Genomic DNA, 22048 nt, shown 5'->3' on the forward strand with positions numbered 1-22048 from the left:
CAAAACTAAAAGAAGACCAGGTTGAGGCACCTTTAAAAATTAGGAAAGGATTATTTTTCAGTTAATATCATAGGAAATTAGATATTAATGGGAGATTTGGATCTAACTGCTTATATATAATTCTAAAAGTTTCTTCATAGAGGACTAAATTCTCTAACAGTGGTAAAGTCCTATTACTATTAAAAGGAGTTCTTCCTAAGTAAGGAAATCAGGATATGGGTGAATAAATACAAGGAAGCAGAGCTTGGTATGGTGTGTGGGTCTCTGACTTTTTTTGTCAGGTTCAGTATTACATTGTCCAAATGTGTATCAATTATATTGTAAAAGTATAATTATTTCTGACCTGTACTTCTGAAATAACTCTACATTTTCAAAGAATTCTTTATCCTTGTCCTTCGGAAAACTGTCATCATCATGAAAATCAGAGAAACTTTCCTGCCAGGAATATTTGGATTTCATATGCCAAGCATCTGTTTTAAGATGTGATTTTGCATGTGAATTACTGAAAAACATAAACCACAAAATGGGAATTTCGAAAACTAGCAGAGATTGGAGTTTTGCATTAAAAAACCAAGTGTTTTTCTTTAAAAACATTACTTTGTTTTGAGGAGATACTTTACAAGGTAACTAGAAGTAAAACAATTAGATCTTGCCTGCTTGCATCAATGAGAGTTTTTTCTGAGTAAAAATTGAAGGATTTGGACCATAATTTGTATAATAAGGTCCACAGGTATGCAAAATCTATTATAAACATACAGAGTGAAAGCCTAGATCCCCTGAATCTATGGTAAAACTTCCATTGACTTCCCTAGACTGTATCTAGGGACTTTCCATAAAGTAACCAAGATTTTTGTTCTCATCACATAAGAAATTTCTTAATCACACAGAGCGTTATGTGTATTGCTGACACTAAAATGAACAGAAAGTCATGCTTTTGTACAGACTTGTATGAACTTCTCCTAGACTGATGGACTACTCCAGCTCCCACTGAAGTTAAGAGAAAGAATCCCATTGACTTCACTGAGAGCTGGCTCAGGTTCTAGCAGAGTGGCCCCTGCAGGTATTCTTTCACATTTACTTTGAGCAGTGTTGTTTCACAAATTTGTACAACACTATTATCCTATGAGACAGCAATACTTGCCAGTGTCTGATTTATAATTTTATATTATACACATTTATAATTGATTCTTTGCTGACATGTAGCATTTGAAGCCTCCTCGCCAACCTTTAATAAAACAGTGCCATCTATCGCCATAATTACTAAATGCAACCTCTTTCTAGAGTGTCACTATTAACTGCATACACTTCAAGCTTTTCACATACCTTCGCTGTTTTAACAATTCATTTCTTACACTGTCTGAAAAAGAAACAGTTTTTCTGGTTTTTGCTAATGTAACTACATTAATTTCAGTGGAATTTCACCAGTTTAAACTGGAATACTGGAATGTTGAATCAGACCCAATGTTTTTACTTTGAAATAATTTTGTTAAGGATCTATTATGCATCAGAATAAGAGCTTTTTAAAATTTGTTACAAAGATTAAGATGGACTCTGTGTCTACCTGAGCACTGGGTAAAGTAAATACAGACAATACAATGAAGCAGAAAGCACCTAATGGAACAGTAAATTAACTTCCTTAAAATTCACAAATTTGGAGAAATTTTGGAGAGGTGAGCGTGCTGTATTACTGGGGGCTTGGTTTTTACCTGCATTTCTACAGCTCGGAACATTGTTAGAGTTTTATCTGACACCTTTATATAACATACTTTTTCCTTTACTCAACATTCATTGGGAGATCTTATTTGTGATAGTTGTGGAAGAACCCAAGATCCTATTCCTTAATTAATATTTTTTTCAAATTCATTTGGATACTTTGAATTACTCAGACTAAGCTCACTTGACCTCCCTCCTTCTTCAAATAAGCTGCACAAAGTATAGGAGGTTTAATGTGTGGACTTTCTTAAATGATATAAATATCAATAATATTAAAATCAAAATTGCTGTGGAAATCATTTTGTTTTAGTCTAACATTAGCTCTCCCAGCTTCCTCTTCTCTTACTATAGCTAACCTCATCAGTTTTATGAGCCACAGATCTCAGAGACTGATCCAGTGATTATTAAAGTCGATAGAAAGGCTCCCATTGACTTCAGTGAATGTGGGATCCATCCAATAGGCTTGATCTTGCAAGGTGCTGACTGCCCTTGAATACTGAAGGTTTATTTTTTGCCAATTAAAATTATTTTATACTTAAAAAAATTGTTAAATTTTTATACTTAAAATTGATTATTTTTAATTTTGACTGAAAATATGCAACATTCCAAAGCTTCACAGCCACACTATTGGATCTGCAAAATGTCATGAAAACAAGAAGTTTGGGCAAAAACAATTTGTAAAAAATGCGACAAAAAGTCTTCAGTTTCACACTCCCCTAAATATTGCTACTGTAAATGCCTTTGAATCTTACACTGTAAATGAATTAGACAAAATAGATGTAATGAAGTGGAGATTTTGCAAAATCTAAATACAGTAGGCAGTGACATTCATCTCAAAGGGAGTAACATTAATTATGCTGGGAAAGGTACACGTTACAAAGATTTGAGTGAACTGCAGAATGAGAGCACGTTATTTTTTAAAATGCACTTTAAATGGACATCTGAATTATAGGCAATCTTTGCACTACTGTATGCTTTACTTTCTTGTAATTCTATGTAGAAGCCAGATTAAAAAAATCTCTAAACTGGCTTGTACAAACCCAATTTTTAAAAGCTGTGGAGTATAACAGTTTTACTACTAAAATACAATGCATGAAAATCTACTCTTTTTATCTTAAGGAACAACCTAAAGGACCAAACCCTTCTCTCCCATCTATATTCTGCTCTGAGTATTAAAACACATCTACGAATCCAACTTGTGTTACCTTTTAATAATCCTGTAATAATAATAAACCACGCTTTCTAAAATTATGAATCACATAATTTTTAGTTTTGCAATATCAGATGTATATCTGAGTTGAAACCCAGATGTATAATTCAAATTTGTAAAGTTAATAGGTTATAGGTGGAATGTTTTCACTTAAATCTCTTTAATATATTGAAATAAAGAACATCATAGCCTTTTCCTTATAGCCATCAAATAAGCATTGCATTATAAATACTCATCAGTAAACTCATTCCCTCTCTAACAACTAATCCAATAAATTAATTCTTATTTCTTACTAGGCTTTGCCAAATAAGTTTGAAAAAAAAAAAAACTGAACTGTTTGGAAACTCAACCCAAACCCAACCTAATCTTTTTGAAGGTTCAGAAAATTGTGCTAATATTTTTCAATGTTCATGTTTGTTTGTGCACTTCTGCATTGCTTGATTTTGGCCCAAACAGGAAGCAAGAACAGCAAAATAGCATGCAAAAGGACATCCTAATAGTATTATGCCCATCAACAGCTAAGAAATCCCTTAAAATCTTGCAAGAACTTGTTCTGATGAGACTTTAAAACTGAATTCCAGACCAAAATGGTTTAGATACATTCTATCAACTATGCAAACAACTAAGACCTTACTTTCTTTTTATGTTCATACATCATACAATGTGTTCTTTAAACTGGGGGGGAACAATTTTTCAAACTTGTGTGCCAAAAGTTAGGTATCTAAATCAATATTTAGGTACCCAAACAACTGATCTGCTATTCAAAGTGCTCATGAACTTAATTCCCATTGAAGCCAATATTCAACACCTCTGAAAATTAGGCCACTTATCTGAGCGCCTAAACATGGATTTTAGGGCCCAGCTTTCAGCTCAGATGTGGTCCAGCACAAAGAGGACGTAATGCTGCCTGAAGGGACAGTTTGGGGTTCTTCTTCTATCAGAGAAATTCCCAGTGGTGCTAAACCAGGCCTTAGGATGCCCAAACTTGTACTAGGAGCTGGTCGGAGCAGATACAACTTTGCCTTATTCCACTCAGCTGCCCCAAGTGTGAGCTCGTGCAGTTGAGGATGGAGTCCCTAGAACATGAACTCAGGCAACCATGTTTGAAATACTGCCTTTGAATCCATACATATGGACACCTCACTGGACAGTATATTGTCCAAATTAAATAGATTTCAGCATTTCTGAAGCTAAAATCTGGGCTACATTGCAAGTTTTCTTCCATCCTCTCACCAGCAGTGTTCAGTATATTTATCCTTCTATGTTCCTGTTATTTATCTTCCATTGCACATCTTAGCATATATAGTTACCACCACATTATTTTGTTCTTTATCTTGCTCTCCTGCTGCCCTCCCCACTCCTGGCGTCAACTCATAGCTTATTTCATTCTTCCCAATTTCTGTCTGTAGCTTCTAGTATATCTGTCTAACAAAGGCACTAGCAATTTCACATGCTGAGAAGGCACACAACAGATACAAACAATGCCAATATTGTTGCCAGTTTTGCACCTGTTCAGTATTTTTTTTGATCAGCAAGTAATTTGAAAATATGTAAACTGCTGCAACCTCGATGTTCAACTAAAGTTCTTTCTTCTAGTATGTCCATCACTTACAAATATGAATAACACACATTCATTACAATGGTAGTGATGTTATAAGCACTTGCAATGGTATATTTTATGTATCTATTTCTGCTTATACCTACATTTATGTAACACAGCTGTTATGAAGATATTTCGGATTACTTACAGATCTGCATCATCTTTTATATTCAGAAACATTTCTTCTGTTTGATTTTCCTGCAGCTCCTCAGTTAGTTTTTCTTCTTCAAAAGCCACAAGACATCTATCCACAAAAAGTTTGGCTCCAGCAGCAATATTGCTCCTTACTCCTAAAACTAGAACTAAATGCAAGTTTACATAATATTTGCTGCTAAATATTGTATATTTACACCATTATAATCAGCAGTGCAAGTAGGGCGGTCTAGTCCGGTATGCTGTACCAGCAAGATATTTATAGTTGGTACGGCATACCGGAAAGACACGGGAGGAGCAGAACGTGCTCCTCTGGCACAGCTGTACTGCCCCCAGGCCTGGCCTCCAGCGGGGCTGCTGTACAGACGGAGGAGACCCTGCGTGGAAGGGTGGGGGCGGTAGAGCCGCGCAGGGAGAGCTGCGGGCATGGGGCTTCCTGGTAGCCCCATGTTCTGCTCCTTTCGCCGCTGCAATTCCAAAGTCTCTGGCGCAGCGGGAGGAGGACAGAGCCCCCCCCATCCCAGATAAGGGGGTGGATCATGGGGAGGCCCCAGGCTGGGGGCAGGGCAGGGAGGATTCACATGGAGGGTCAAGTGAGAAGGTCATGTGCCCCCTGTTAGCTACTGTCCTGTCCTCCCCCCATGTACCGGTAAGAAATGGATTCCACTTGCACCACTAATTATAATATAAGTCTAATCACAAAAAGTAGCCAGCATGTTAGCATAACTGAAAGGAATGGAGATTATGTTGTGTAGGGTTTTTTGTTTTGTTTGTATTAACACTTGAGGAAAAATACTTAAATGCTCATGAAATTCAACCATGGTTTAAGAATGCTGATCTATCTCAACAGTTTGACATACATTTCCTCTAACATTTTCTTTTTCATATCTTTTGGCCAAATTCTGAAGCCCAGATTCTGATCCTACACTAGCATCAATCACTGATATCAATGCAATACTCCCAATTTACACCAGTATAACTGAACCCTGAATCTGGCTGTGAATGGTGATGGGCACCACCTTGTGCAAAGTCCCAGTTTGAGTTGCCTAGGTCTGTCATAGGCCCAAGCAGCAGTGGGTTAAATCAAATCAACAAAAAAGGCAAAAGAACATAAACAAGTTAAAAAAAAACCCTTAGTTCTCAGGGATTTCATCTCCACCTATTCTTCTGGGGTCTCCAAGGATTTACAGTAACTCCTCACTTAAAGTCGTCCCGGTTAATGTTCCAGAGGGGTAGCCGTGTTAGTCTGAATCTGTAAAAAGCAACACAGGGTCCCGGGGCACCTTTAAGACTAACAGAAGTATTGGGAGCATAAGCTTTTGTGGGTAAGAACCTCACTTCTTCAGATGCAAGTAATGGAAATTTCCAGAGGCAGTATAAATCAGTATGGAGATAACGAGGTTAGTTCAATCAGGGAGGGTGAGGTGCTCTGCTAGCAGTTGAGGTGTGAACACCAAGGGAGGAGAAACTGCTTTGGTAGTTGGATAGTCATTCACAGTTTTTGTTTAATCCTGATCTGATGGTGTCAAATTTGCAAATGAACTGGAGCTCAGCAGTTTCTCTTTGGAGTCTGGTCCTGAAGTTTTTTTGCTGTAAGATGGCTACCTTTACATCTGCTATTGTGTGGCCATGCAACAAACCTCAATGCCAACTCTGCCCACATATCTACACCAGCAACACCATCACAGGACCTAACCAGATCAGCTACAACATCATCGGCTCATACACCTGCATGTCCACCAATGTTATATATGCCATCATGTGCCAGCAATGCCCCTCTGCTATGTACATTGGCCAAACTGGACAGTTACTATGCAAGAGGATAAATGGACACAAGTCAGATATCAGGAATGGCAATATACAAAAACCTGTAGGAGAACACTTCAACCTCCCTGGCCACACAATAGCAGATGTAAAAGTAGCCATCTTACAGCAAAAAAACTTCAGGACCAGACTGAGCTCCATTACTTGCACCCGGTTAATGTTGTTTCGTTGTTACCTTGCTGATCAATTAAGGAACATGCTCGTTTATAGTTGTGCAATGCTCCCTTCTAAGGTCGTTTGGCAGCCATCTGCTTTGTCAACTGCTTGCAGGAAGAGCAGCCCATTGCAGCTAGCTGTGGGGGCTTGGAACCAGGGTGGACCGGCAGCCCCCTATCAGTGCCCCACTCCCTTAAGTTCCTTGTGCAGCAGCTGCCTGCAGTTCAACTGTCCCTCCCCCCACTGCCATGTGCTGCTCCTGCCCTCTTCCTTGGAGCTGCTCCCCGAGACTCCTGCTTGCTGTGCAGGGGGGAGGGAAGGAAGAGGGGGGCTAATGTCAGGATGTCCCCCTCCACCCTGCTCCTGCACCTTGCTTACCCCATCTTCCATAGAGCAGGGGACACACCAGGGCTCAGGATGGAGGGAGCTTGCAGCAGCTACGGTCTCAGCAAGTTGATCTAATTAACAAGGCAATGTACTTAAAAGGGAAATGCACATCTCTCTCTCTCACACATACCCTGTGTGTCTCTGTCTGCGATGTCTCCTCTCCCTCCATTCCTGCTGCCTTGCAGAGTGAGAGAGTTAACCCTTGAGGGCTCAGCCAATTGCTAGTTTATCATTTAGCAGTAATGGAAATATCCCACCCTCTGACTCCTCCACCTCAACCAAGCTTCACAATCATCATCACTGTGTACCAGTATTAAATTGTTTGTTTAAAACTTATACTCTGTGTGTGTGTGTGTGTGTGTGTACATATATACACACCCATTTACATTAATTCTTATGGGGAAATTGGATTCGCTTAACATCGTTTCGCTTAAAGTCGCATTTTTCAGGAACATAACTACAACGTTAAGTGAGGAGTTACTGTGTAAGTCTCACAGAGGCAGCCTTATGCGAGCTCCTCTGGCAAATTTTTATTGTTCCCTTAAACCTCTTCTACCCCTTGCTCTGCTTCTTCCCTTTTTATACTTGGGCTTGCCCCCATTAGCTACAGCAGCTGTGGGTGTCTCTTTCCATTTCTCACAGTTGAGCCAGAGTGTGGCTAGTTTTGGTGTGGGCAGACTGGGAGGATTCTTAACCCCTTCCTGCCTGTATTTTGTGTGCAGATTTGTAGACCCCATCCCACTGTCTCTTAATTTGTCTCTCTCTGCTATACTTTTTCATTATAACTTTGTAACTGTATCCTTAACTCTGTAAAGCATTGTCTATCTATTGGTTTCTTTACTGATAATGAGAGTTCCACATGCATCAAGGGCATAGCACTTCTGTAGCACCTTCCACCCAAGGATCTCAAATAATTTAGAAACATTAATCAGTTAAGTCTCACACTATACCTGTGAAGGAAATAAGTATTTATTTCACAGATAGGGAACCAAGCCACAGGCAGATTAAGTGACTTGTCCAAATTCACACTGCAAGACAGTGGCACAACTGAGAGTAGAATTCTGATCTTTTAGCTTTCAGTTCTTTTGCATTAAGCACTCAATACACCACTCTGTTTACTACTTCAATGGTTCATAGGTATTAAGATTACTTTTTAGTAACTATTTCTGCTCTATATCGTAAAACAGAGACTTACCCTCATTCATACAGTGAAACATTTTTTCCCACAGATGAGAGTTATTTTTATAAAAGGAAAAAAGGCATATTCATTATGGCAGAGTACAAGGATCCCCATTTCCTGCAGTCCCATGGTAGCAATATAACTATGCCACATAGAACATCTATACATTATACATATTGCACGAGTTATTAGTTCCCCTTTCAGCCTAACAACTTATTTTTATCAATATTTAAAAATAAATAAAGATTTGGAACATACTATGTATTTGCTTAATGTCTAAACATTTTTGGCTCTGAAATGTCAGCATCCTGACTTGGACAGCTGGGACTGGGTCGGAGGAGGATCAAACCTGAGGCTAACAGTAGAAGAGGAATCTGTAGTCAAGTTCCAGGCAGGGGTATATACCAAGGATCAGAGTCCAAGTCACATTTCAGGGTCTGGTTAGGAGGCAAGGTCAAAGCCAGGCATTCAAGAACAGGGACCAGGACCAGTCATGGCAGCTATAGGAAATACACCCTGTTGCCTGGACACTGCCTGAATGCCCCTTAGATTTATATAGGGCAGGGGAGTCTACCAGGAGCCATGAGGCTGCTGCCTGTTTGACCTCTTGAAGTGGGACTTCCCATGGTCTGTGCCCTCAGATGGTCATGAGTAGCAGAGCACAAACTACTTACAGTTGCTGCTGGGTGGTAGTATGGTGTGGTCTACTGCCTACCAGCTCTGCAGGTTTGAGACCCTGTTGGCCTTATGTAAACACAATAGCAAACTACTAATGTGGATATTGCTCTTTATTTAACATAGGGCCCTGTGTTTCAGAGCTGATGCAGGGGTTGATCCTGAGAAATGGGTAATATTTTTATCTGAAAAAATGAACTAAATCTTTAAAAGTCAGAACTTTGGGCTGCTTTATGAATTAGCAGAGAAGGATCAATCACCTCTGCAGTATGGTGGATCTATGTTTGGGGAAAAGGTTGGTCCGAGTCAGGGGGACATGCATCAGTTCCACACCACCCTGAAAGGGAATACTTGAGAAAGTTAATACACACAGAAGGCTTAACTTATAGACTGGTGTTTTAGATATATGTTAAAATTACTTTTTTCAAAGACATGTTATTTGCTAATAACTTCTGTACACTTTTTGCGAAGATGTTATTACACTGTATGTAAAGTATGCTTAGCTTTCTGTTTAATAAGGTATGACAATTCTTGATTATTAATTAGATACCAGTTGGTTCCTGATCTATAGTTATTAACTATAACTATAGTTATTGTTTAGATAGAACCTATTCCTGCAAACTCTTAATCACGTGAGGCATCACTGGTACTGCTCATACTGTTTGCATGGGTAAGGCTTTGGAGAATATGACCTTTATGCACTATGTAGTAGTACATATATTTCTATTACGTGATGTTAATCCTATATGGATGTCTTATCATAATAATTAATAATTAATTTTTATTTATTTATTAATATTTGGCTTTCTTTACATTAATATTAAATATGTATTGCCAAGAGCAGACACCAATGAAGATGGTTTCCCTTTAGTGTTTAAAGTGGCCAAGGATGCTGTAGTTTTATCATTGAACTTAAAGACCCTGTCACGAACAGGGCAGCCAGTCCTGGTCTGAACACGCCTGTAATCCTATGTATGGTACTCCATGGGATACCTCCAAATTTTGTGCAGATATTGGATTTCCTTTGGATCCAACCCCTAGTGGCATGGCATGGTGAGTATATTGTCTAAACTCCACAAATCCCTCCTGTAATTTAACCCCACCAATGCTGATCTAATTCCTGCAGCAATACACAACTTCCAAAGCTTTGCTAGTATCCAAATTCGGAAACAAGTACACATTTCAGACAATCACAACTAGGCAAGCAGATCATGCCTACAGGGGAAGTTAATATCCACACAAACTGGATATCCTACATAAACACTGGCAATCAAATGAGACGGAAAGTACAAATACATGTGCCACGTATGGAGACTACTGTAGAAAACACTGGTTTACATGACTAGGTACTTAGAAAAGAAAGATTAAACCACTGATGGGCAAGTGGGTGGGAGAACCTCAATATTTTCAAGTGGAGTGGGAGAAAGGCTACTTCTATTGGTAGTGATCCAATCAATAGTTCCAGTATTGGAGAGGGCAGAAAGGATTAGCCAATATGCAAAATAGTTTCTTACATTAATTTTCGATGGGCATGTGAATTACTTTGATTTTTCTTTCATGATGGACTTTATTGACCATAAACTCCTATGAATAAAAGTAAAATTATCTGTGTCTCTCTCTATTGATGGTTATTCTGAGCGTATACCTCAGTATATAGAATTGAGGACTGGGAATACAGGACTACTGGGTTCTAATCTCGGCTGTGCCACTGACTTGCTTTGTGATCTTACACAAACCATATAACCTCATTCTACCTCAATTTACACATTTCTAAAATGGGCATACTACTACTCTCTTATTTAACGTTTGTTGATTGCTCTGAGATCCTTATATATACAAGTGGAAATTATTTCTCTCATCTACACCTGCAATACTGATTTTAACACTCAGATATTTTTACACAAAAGCAGCTATTTCCCCCAAAATATTATAAGGACACATTGAGACAATAATTTCCAAGTGCAGTAATGAGCTAAAATAACAAAATGCTTACTTTCAGGGTTACACATGATACAGTAGGCATGAATTGCAGATATATCTGACGCTAAATTATTGAGTAGGAGACGTTTTTTGTGCTGAGCCATAGTCAAGTGTGGGTCAATCCACGGTTCTCCACATGACACATAGACCTGTAACAAAGACAACTTATTTATTAGCTTCACATTCACATGAGGCGATATCAAATACTATGTTCAATACATAATATAATTATGACTGTGAAAACATACTAATAATAGCTCACTTATCACCCGGTTCCCATAGTAAAAATGAAATAATATTAATAATACAGATATTTTTAAAATATCAGTGAAATTTAACAATCAAGGTAATTGAAAAGTAGTTCTTTTACATTAAATGTTGAATTAAAAGGGAGAGGACAATTTGTCTTAAAAACAAGATGTCAAAAATTATGCTTTTAAGTTTAAAAGACATTTTAAATTTGTCAGTACATCTGGATTTATAGAGTATATTCAAGTCAAGGACATATGGCACTGTGGACATACAAGAAACCACTAGTGCTTAATTATTCTACCTTAGACACCTAATAGACTCTCTCTCTCTCTCTCACACACACACACACACACAAACGCACACACACACACACACACACCAAGAAAACACAATTTCAAAGCAGTTTTCAGAAATCCCTGGCACTATTTCAGAATCTCCATTCATTGCTTAGGTCTGTTAGGTGTTTTAAAGGACACTGCCATTTTCATGGTACTTCATTGACTGGGGCTGCATTTTATTAAGCAAACTAAGGTCCCAATTTTTCATCAGGATCTGTTAATATTGACCTTGCAGCTACAGGAGTCTGCACAGGTGCCGGGGTTCGGATCCCCTTACAGGTTTAATATCTACGATGAAATTCTGGCCCTACTGAAGTCAAAGGGAGTTATACCTAGGATTTCCCTAGTCTAGAAATACTTTAAAACAATAGTCTAAAATATGGAGGAGATTCTGATAATTACATCCAATGAAGTTATCAGAATTATATAATGAAAAATCAGTAACATTATTTTAAACACAATTTAAAAAAAACATGAATTCAATAGGAAGCCAGCATCAAATAGTCAAATAGGGTAGAAAGCTACCATCTTGACAATGTAACAATGCATCTAAAGATGCCATCCTACAAGGTGCTGTTCTACTTTGGTTTTCCCATTAGAAAGTGCTTTGACAATGGAAACACTCCAAGGTAAAAGCCAGGTAACAAAACCCTCAGTCCTCAGGTAAAAGCCAGGTAACACTCTTAAGTAAAAGCCAGTTCTTTTGGCTTGCAGGTCCAGAGACAATATGAACAGACATTGGTCATAATGGCAATTATCTCAGATGGTATGAGATAAAGGTATGTTTTTGGGAAATGGCGTTTCTGTAGTTTCTGTATTTTTGACTGCATGGATTACTTTAATTTGTTAAAAACTGAGATCATTGTTTAATTGTTGTTTATTAATCCACAAGTGGTGATGATGCCTTAATGAGTGGGGAGAAAGAAGTGAGTAGAGTCAGCCACTGAATCAAATGCTGCTAAACTGGGCCCACTGTATGCCATAGCACACACAAACGAAGAGTTAATGTAAGCTAGTGTCCCCACTGTACAGGAACACCGCATTCTGAATTAATATTATTACTTGAGTTGCCATCTTATAAAATCTTTCTTACCAGCTGATCTCTCTCAAGGTCTTTCAAAAGAAAGAGTTCCACGCCTTTTTCAGTGAATAATCTTCGAGCAGCAGTAGGTAAATTCAACATGGTAGTACATCTTTAATAATGGAAAACAGACATACCCTTTTACATATGCTGGATATGGGGACATTATAGTACAGATACTGTAATCATTCAAGTTCTGTATATATCCTTTTAAATGTTTTCAATTATAAAGAATATTTGCAAATGTAAAAACATGTTATTATGCATATTGTTAAGCACTGACAATAAACTTAGCACTTTTAGAACGTAGGTACTTTTAGCTGACTTAGCCACAGGATAATGAGGGAAGTACTCAACCTGATGACACTTGCTACCAAATTCCTGCTAATTTTAATAGGTGTATCATATTAAATCATTGAACTATGAGATAAGAATATACTCCAATGAGTCTTGCTTTAATTTTTCCCATTAAAATGGCAACATAAAATGTATTTTCTATGTTTTCAACTAACATCTCTCCTTTATACTGCTATGATTCAAAATCCATTCAAGTCAATGGGAATACTACTATTGTCTTGAATGGCCTTAGGATCTTGTCCTCTGGCCCTGATTTAGTACAGCACTTAAGCACATACTGAAATGTAGTCCTGAACAGGGATGGACTTAAGAGCTTTCCTAAACTGGGGCTTATGTGCTTACTACTAATGTTTTTTAAAATGACATGTTGTCACCTTTAATGAAAACCACTGTAACCATTATTTTATAGGGTTATTTAGAAATAAAAGTATATGAATGAAAACACATAAACCAATTGTATTAGATGATTTTAAAGTGAACTACAATAGTGACACTACTCTTTTCCTGAGTAGGTTCTGGGACATAAACTATAGATATAAACAATGAGGTTTGGGACATGTTCAGACTTCTGAATAGAAATGGATAGCACACTCAAAAATGTCTACATGGTATTGTCTTCTTTTTTAGTATAAATATGCACATTAACGAGTTTTAAATACAGATAACAAGGAGTTATTGTGCGCCAGGTGATAGATTTCATAGAAAATTATCTGGCTTTCATTTAATTTATAAAATGTATTTACAACAGGCCAAATCTATTTCTGGTATAACTTCTCTAAAGCAATTCCAGTATGACAAGGATATCAATATATTAATGGAAAAGAATATATGCATTTGAATGTTTACTTGTCCAAAAAGTGCTGAAATTCTATCTTGTATATTTCCATTCCAGGCTCTTCATCAGGATGCATTTTCTGGTTCTCCTTTGTTTTCTGTTTCTTTTCAGGATGAATATTTCTAAAGCAAATGAATACATTTTTAATTGGCACAGTGTGCAAACTCTTAGTTACGCAAGTGCAGTCTGGTCAAGAGACTCAAAAGTGTGAAAGGATCCACGTGTGCATTTTTCAGTGTCAGGAGCACTCTTTACATGGAAAAATAAAACATCCCTATGTATCTAATTTGGCAAGTTTTACAATTAACTTAGTCACACGTTTGTGAAAACTGGATTTTTATACATGGTTGCCAATCAAATGCAAAGCTTTATTGCATACTACAATCTGAGAGCATTTGAATTTGTCAGAGTACAATATCAGTGGTTTATAAGCAAAGGTTAACTTTAGGATCCAGAATCCAGTCTCTGTTACAACAATGTAAATCTAAACATCAGCAGAGTTACTACAAATTAACACTGGTGTATCTGAGATCAAAATCTACCCTGAACTGAATTGCTAACTTAGTATTTTCTTGTGTAAAATCCCAACATGTCTAATATTGATCTGTTCTCATTTCATGGGGATTTATGCCCTAAATCTTATAAGTGGAGATGACAACAAACCCCAAAAGGCTTAGACAGCATTTTAATGTGAGAAAATTTGTAAATCATTAACTAGATTTAGTCCAATATAAATAGGCACAACTTAATTGACTTCAATGGAGTCATGCTTACTTGCTTGCACCTGAACTTAAATTGGTCCCAACACATTTGAATTTAACATCCATTTTTGCCAATAAAAGACAGAGACTGCAGGAAGAATATCTGTATCTGTGAGCATTTCTGCTAGCTCATGGAGCATGTGTTAGGTAAAACTGTCACCATGAAAATATCAACATTTACCAAATTACCATAATGCCGTTATTACTTTATTATTTCTTTATTACCGTATTATTTCCTATTGTAATCATAGGGAATTACTGCAGTATCTCTAGTGTGGTAACTATCAGTAAATGATGAGGTCTATTATGCAGGATATGCTTTTTATTTTGCTATCAATCAAAATAGTAAAATAAATAATGGAGTCCACTGTATAGGGGTGTGTGCATGAATAGTAGAAGCTTAGCCATATCACATAAAGAATCAGCCAATCAATAAAAGTAATTTGGGTCATTTTACAACAAATGGAGGCTCCTCAGCAGGAGGGCAACTCATATTACAGATCACTCTTAAAATAGTTAGATTTAGATTTATTCAACCACAGAATCCATGGTTAACTAATAGTGTGTTTGATTCAGAATAAATGCACACAAACAATGAAATTTAGTTGAGGCAGAAAATACAGCGCAATATTATTATTTATACATTGCCATAGTTGTTCAGTGGCTTTGCCAGAATATAAGAAGGCAGGTTCCTGCTCTGAAAGATTCATTCTTTGCTTCCATCCATTGTTTACACACAGTATTTATAATATTTACATACGTCAGATCACCTAACAGTCTGAAATACCCTGAGTTATCTATTGATGTGAGCATAAGTTAATGAACCTAGTGGCAAACTTTGAGGACATTAATTAATTTCTAGATGTTTAGATTTCCAGTTTCCTAATGTAGTTTGTGGATTGACTAGAAAGCACTAGGCTGAGGAGGAGAGAAGTTTCTGGCTGCTGATAGGCAGGACAAGTCAGGAAACTTAAAAAGAGCTAATTTTGATCTCTTTCCCTTGCTGGAAAGTACCTCCTTCACCTCTCAAGGTGGGGGTCGGGGTGGGGGGTGGCAGGTGAGCCATATCATGAGGTGAGGCCTGAAGTGGAGAAGAAGCCAGTAAAGTGAGATGGCAGATAGAAATGGGTGGGAAGCATGAAGCTCTCTGCCTATCTGGGGAAAGTAAGGTCTTGTGGTGCTTGTCATAGAGCTAATAAAGGGAGATGAGGCAAAGACTGGAGCCTGTCTTCTCAGTTCCACTCCCTTAGTGTAGAACTCTGAGGATGCATAGTTTTTTTCTCGGCATTTTACAAGTTAAATGAGACGTTCAAAATATTTTAAAGCAAAGTTCTAATACTTTACATTGGGCAAAATGTTGCCATAATTTCAAAACACATTAAACGTTAGTGTTTGGCAAAGCATCTGGTTCAAAATAAGAATGACACATTATCTAGTATCAATGCCTTGTGAAGGAAGGACCACATAGGACATTAGCATAAAATGACAACAATATATTGTGTGGCGACCAGGCCCCTGACCATGCAAATGTTTTTGCACATACTTAACCCTAAGTCCCATTGACTTCAGTGGTTGTGATGACCAGTTTTTCTATTTCAAATGACCTAATTCAACAACTTCATAAAAAGTAAGCACTTTGGTAGAGCTTCAGAGATGATTTCAGAAAGGGTAAAAAATAAAAATGTCAGACATTTAGGACTATTCATTAACTTTCTATGTAAAAAAGATCAGAATTATTTTAAGAGCACTATACTCACATTTTAGATATAGTAGAATGAACTAATTATGAAATGTATGCCTCAAAGATTTCAATTTCAGGCTTGACTTTACTTTGAAAATTAATTTTTTACTTTATCATTTTTTAAGGCAACTCAGTTTACAGTCTATCTGAATATTACTCATTGTTCAGTGATGTATGAACTATATTTAATCAATGTGAAGAAAATAATATTAAACTATTATCAGAAGTATCAAATGTTCTAAAAACCTCAAAAAGAAAGGTCAAAAGGTAACATCTTTGCTAACAATATGAGAAACAATGTATTTAACTTATTCTTTATATCAAAGCTTTTAAATGAGTTATGAATTACTATTCTTTTGTCATATAAAATGAAAATAAAAATTATGTTCTTTTTACCAAATATAATTTGTATTGTTTCAAGACATTTTATTCATATACATATTAGAAAGCAAAGATATTTTTTCAGTATTTTCCTAAAAAGCATTTTTAAATAACTATTTCAGCGCTAAACAATCATTTGAATAGCTGACTGCAGATTTTCACGACACGAGACTTATACAACTACATCCAACGAAGATGTGGTCATCATGAAATCACTTGCTATGTCAGAGAATTAATTGTTTCATGACAAAGTAAATGTCAACAAAGGTAACTATCTCATGATAAATACTGGTAACTCTCCCCCCCCTCCCCCCCCGACATTTTTATCAATACTTCCCCATGCTTTCAAATTTCCTCTGCCATTCTGGGTTCATTTCAAATGATGATCCAGAGAAAACCCTTCAGTATGGACCTCTATTCAGTCATTCTCCACTTTTCTCACTACTACTTGGATAGAACCACTATCATGTGGTCTTGGTCTTAACTTTGATCAAGATGGCAAGACAAAGGTGGTTTGTCTGTTTTTCCAGAAGATAGGGAAAGGCAAACAGCCTTTCATTTCTAGACTACTGCTTCAAATCTAGTTGTTCAGGAGCCTATTCTACATGAAATGCATTGAAGGTTTCAGTTAATTTCCAAGCTAATCGATGTCAACATACTAAAAATACTTTGATAATGTGTGTCCTGGTAGCTGTTGAGGTGGAGAGATCAAAGATTTCATAGGTTACATGCCAGAGCTAGCCTCTACAATTCCTAGAGCTGGTTTTACTGGGTCAGGGTAGAAACACATGAGCTAGATTTTCAGCTGGTGTCACTCAGTGTAACTCTTCTGACATCAATGAACCTATGCCAATTGACAGAAGCAGAGGCTCTCATCTATTAGTGTGAGGTGGAGAATCTTGCTGTGTCGCTTTCCATAACCTACCCAGTCATAAAGCAGGAACTTCTAAAACACCAGTGTGGCTTGCACCTTCCCAGATAAGGGATGTATAAGCTCAGTCTTGCATTCTGGCTTCAACGAAAAGAAGCTGCTAATAAACTTGGGTCTCCCTGCACAGCAGCATAATGTACTGTCAGCAACAGACCTTGAGCAAGCAGGCCTTTGACAATTTAAGGTCACACATCATAGGTTAATGACCAAAGAAGAATTCTCAGCATAAATTAGTCTGAATTAATTAATAAAGAGTGTGTGAATTTTTTCTTTACTATTTCAAAGTTTTGGGATACTGCACTGTAACTTTTGCATAAATTCTTGGTTAAATTATTAGTAACACATTGTAAAGTTATTCTAATTAGAGATATACGCAAGTGAACCATATATCTTAAGAAATTATTTAGTTTATGACATTATTAAAATAAATTGCTATTTCCTTACTGTCTGTTTAGCATATTTGTAACATCAGGTCCAATGATGGTGATAGCCTTGCTTTTGTCCCTGTCTCCATTGTGCAAAGCCCTCAGTCTCACAGGTATATACCAATCTGACTTCCTGCCAGCTGGTTTCTTAAGTGAAGGACTGTTTGGAACCAGCAATCCCTCAATTGGCCAGTCAAAATCCTTTAAATAAAATAGCAAAATATTAATTGAGTTTAATACATGTAATTGAGTTTAATCCAGCAAGAATTTTGTTATTTTGGTTTTTATTTTGTTGCACAAACCATTTAAATGTTTTTAAAGTTAACCTTAGTAAAGTTAAGGTACCACAGTGATGGCTGAGGTATAAGAACCTAGATAGATGGAAAGACAGACAAAATGAAATATTTCCAAAAGCACTTATGCAACTATGGAGTTCTGGCTTCTCAATCTTGGAAGGGAAAAAACGACAAAATCCTCAGAGTTCTCAGTGGAACAAAGAAAGGGAGAAAGTATGCTGGAGTCTGTCAATAGTCTGAATCAGATGCCCTTCATCAGTATATAATAAACCTCAGACATGAATGACCAAAGCTACTCTGTAGTTTGGGAAGGAGGGATTGTGTTAAAGTAGGAGTTTTTATTATTTTTCCACCGTATAGAACACATCTTAATAACTATGGTCCTGATCTTGTAAACACGTATGAATGTGCTTAACTTTCTTACTGTGAGTAGTCCCATTAGGTTGTAATAGTTAAATTAAGCACACATGTAAGTCTCTTCAGGATCAGGGCCTATACTATCTCATGGAAAATCTCCATGTGATTGCACAATATCCTTGTAACAACTACAACAATCACTTCAATGGGAAAGTATTATTAGGAAAATGTCTAGGAATAAGTGTTTTTCCCCTTTATTAATCACACTGTCTCCTTTTGATCTTCACTTCCTCTCTTCCTCCCACGTTATTTTGTTCCTACTTTTCCCCTTTGATCTCCTGGATATGCTGCCCAGCTACCTAGTTCCCTCTTCCCCTAGATATTCCTTTCAATTTCCATTATTGACACCTGATTTCTCTCCGATGGGCAGCTCCTGACTGATCGTTGATGCTCAGGAGTGCCATACTTGAGAGATACTGCTCTTATTCTATGTGGTAGTGGCCACAGGGCAGGTTGCTAAGTTGTCTCTCTTCTTTGTTTCCAGTTACCTCTTGGGGCATCCAGACTTTTTTTTTTTCCCAATTAAGAACCTAGCCACCTGAAGAAGCAGAGCTGTAAAAAACAAGGAAGAGGAACCAGCACCATGTGACCTGCCTGATGTCTGCAGATCTCCAGTGGCCACAAGCTGCAATTTGAGTGCAGCATGCACCTCAAGGTGGGGAGGAAGAGGGAGGCCTTTTCTGGACTGGCAGTATCAGCTGAGTTGGTGGGGTTCAATAAGTCATTGATCCTTGTGCAGCTGAGGTGGGGAGGTTATATAAACCCTGCCCCTCCAACCTGACCTCCCTCTCATGCTTCATTAGCAGTTGCAAAGAGTTGGCAGAGAAGCCTGCCATGGTTACATGTGGCCATGACCCTCCCCTATGCGGGGCTGGGGGTCCCAGGAGATTCAGGGTAACTAGTGGGTCCCATCTGAGATCACCCCAGGATTATAATAGAGGGCAATAGTGGCAGGCAGCAGCAGGACCCAGAGATCATGCTGTTGAATTAATTACCGAAAGAAGGAGGAGGTCCAGAAGGTCCCACACTGGTCAAGAATTGACAAAGGGCCAGTGTTATCTGGATTAATTTGAGATTAGGGCCACCAAATGAGGACTTCAGAGATGATACAATGAGAGAGCAACAAAGAGTCAGTCATTACAGAAACATAAGTACAGTGCAGCAAGTTAATGTTGCTAGAGCAAACTTAGCTGCTGGAATGCCATGATTTTAGTGCTTGATCTCACAATTTAATGCCGCATTCTCTATTTTTAGGCATTTAATTTCCTACCTAATTTATTTTTTTAAGGAAAAGAAATATCCCTTCCCAGGCCATAACCTGCTGGGTGTTACTGAAATAGGAATTGGTACTATATATAGTCCACCAGTTCCACTATATATATATATATATATTGAACTGTTTTAATACAGTAGAAATACTGCCTTTCATTAAGAACAGATGCCTCATCTTTAATTTCTTGATTGGTAAATACTGTGAATATTGTAGTTTTTTTTTTTAAAAAAATCTGTTTGAAATCTAACAAAGTTCTGAATAGTTTAGTCTATAAATACCTTCCCCTGTCTTCAAAGTTCCCTTTGCTAATCTAGGATTTAAACCCTGATTTTCGTATATTTTAACAGAGGGAATGGAATCTTCAACTTTTGCTTTGTCAATATTAATTCACTTGTACCAAATTCATGAGAGTCACTGGTGGCTAACAGCACTGTGCAGCCTGACAGATAATGTTCACTTAGAGGAACAGACATCTTTCAATTTAATTCCTGATGAAGTTTATTTTTCATTAATAAAAAGACAATCTGCTATGTCTAGGTCCAGTCTGGCTGAATATTGTTTCATTTAGAGTCCAGTTCTGCCACACTAAGTCATTCTAAGTAGTACCTTACTCCATAACTAGACACATTGATTTACATGTTACAGGTGGCAGAACTGGGCCTTCGTTTGTTTTTCAAAACAATCAAACAAACAAAAAATGCTGCTATCATTTAAGATAACTGAATACCAATAAAACCAGCTAACGTTTAAAAAAATTGAAAGTACATACAGTACTACAGATTTGAAGTATGACCTAAGGAATAATCTCTAGGAGAAAAATCCAGCCTTGTGCAGACAATGTCCCTTTTACTGCCAGCCAAATACTGACTCATAGGTGAGTATTGCTACCATCAACCATGAAAATATAAAAGCCAAAAGAAAAAATAAAGTTAATATTACCTTTTCTAGGGAAAGTTAAACATTGAATTGCACATTGCTATGGATACTGTGTTCTATTAAAGTATTGGTGTTTCAGAATTAAAGACTGGTAGAACAAATCTTAAAGTTCCATTCAATTTGCAATAATTCATTAAAACAACAGACATTTTTGCACTAGCACCAGCATCTATTTTCATTTATTCTTTTCCAAAATTTGCATGGCATGCTTGGACCAGTATATCACATCTGTTCAGCTTCAGTGGATATTTAGCAAACTAAACAAACTACTGCATGTGTTGTAATTTCTTGAATGCATGAAATTACCTCATTAAGTTCTCCATTTGGAAGGACAGGCCACATGTATGTCAGCTTATTCCATAGCGGATTCTCCACTTTGGAATGTTTCCACTGGTCTGGTTTAGTTGTCCCTTCATGCTTTATAGCCCATCTGAAAAAAATGAAGTTGAATCTCTTTTTTTATAATTACACTTCCAAATGTTAATAATTCTTGAGCAGTTAAATTACAACTTTCTCTCCAGAGATGGTGCAGAGCAAAATCCTGGATATGGTTTGAGCATCCAACCTCTTCAGACGGGTGAGCTAACACCTTGGAGCAGAAAACTCCTCAACCTGGAGGTTTGAAGTCCATCTCTCAATCTGAACTTCCCCAAATCTTAGAATGTTCAGATTTGACCCATGTCAGAGATAGGTTTTTGAGCTCTGAAACTGGGCCATGATCCTGCAATTGACTGTGTGCAGTTGCACTCAGTTGCAGGATCAATGCCTGGAATTCTCATGTGAGTTTTAATCCTTCTCTTTGAATAGTTCCTTGACAATACATAATGTTGAGAGTGATGGAATGCACACCATGTTAGCCATTGAAGTAGTTTTCATATTGTGCCTAGTTACATACCACATTGAAGTAAATGATAAGTAGCTATGAGTTGCAAGGTTAAAATGCCATTAACAACTATCTACAAGCATCAGAATGTAATGTAATTACGGTGCTCATTTAAAAAGAGAAAAAATCAAGGAGTAATCCTTTATAAATATACAAATATAGGCCCCAATATAGAAGGAGCTTAAGCACATGCTTATCGACAAATGTGCTTAAGTCCCATCAATTTGACTTATGCATATACTTAAATTTAAGAACACACTTAA

At 37.4% G+C, this 22048-nt stretch overlaps 1 protein-coding gene across 1 annotated transcript in view; it reads right to left on the minus strand.

The window, feature by feature from the left end:
• DCDC1 (doublecortin domain containing 1) overlaps positions 1-22048 on the minus strand; it is a 420863-nt gene that overhangs the window by 55333 nt on the left and 343482 nt on the right. The window contains exons 20-26 of the mRNA XM_034769879.1: positions 21209-21332; positions 18000-18181; positions 13753-13863; positions 12562-12661; positions 10892-11027; positions 4672-4825; positions 344-502 (exon numbers count right to left, since the gene is read on the minus strand). Of these exons, the coding sequence (XP_034625770.1) occupies positions 344-502; positions 4672-4825; positions 10892-11027; positions 12562-12661; positions 13753-13863; positions 18000-18181; positions 21209-21332 (966 nt within the window). The remainder of the gene's footprint in view (positions 1-343; positions 503-4671; positions 4826-10891; positions 11028-12561; positions 12662-13752; positions 13864-17999; positions 18182-21208; positions 21333-22048) is intronic.

Source organism: Trachemys scripta, chromosome 4, assembly GCF_013100865.1.
Source record: "Trachemys scripta elegans isolate TJP31775 chromosome 4, CAS_Tse_1.0, whole genome shotgun sequence".
In the NCBI taxonomy this organism is placed as follows: Eukaryota; Metazoa; Chordata; order Testudines; family Emydidae; genus Trachemys; species Trachemys scripta.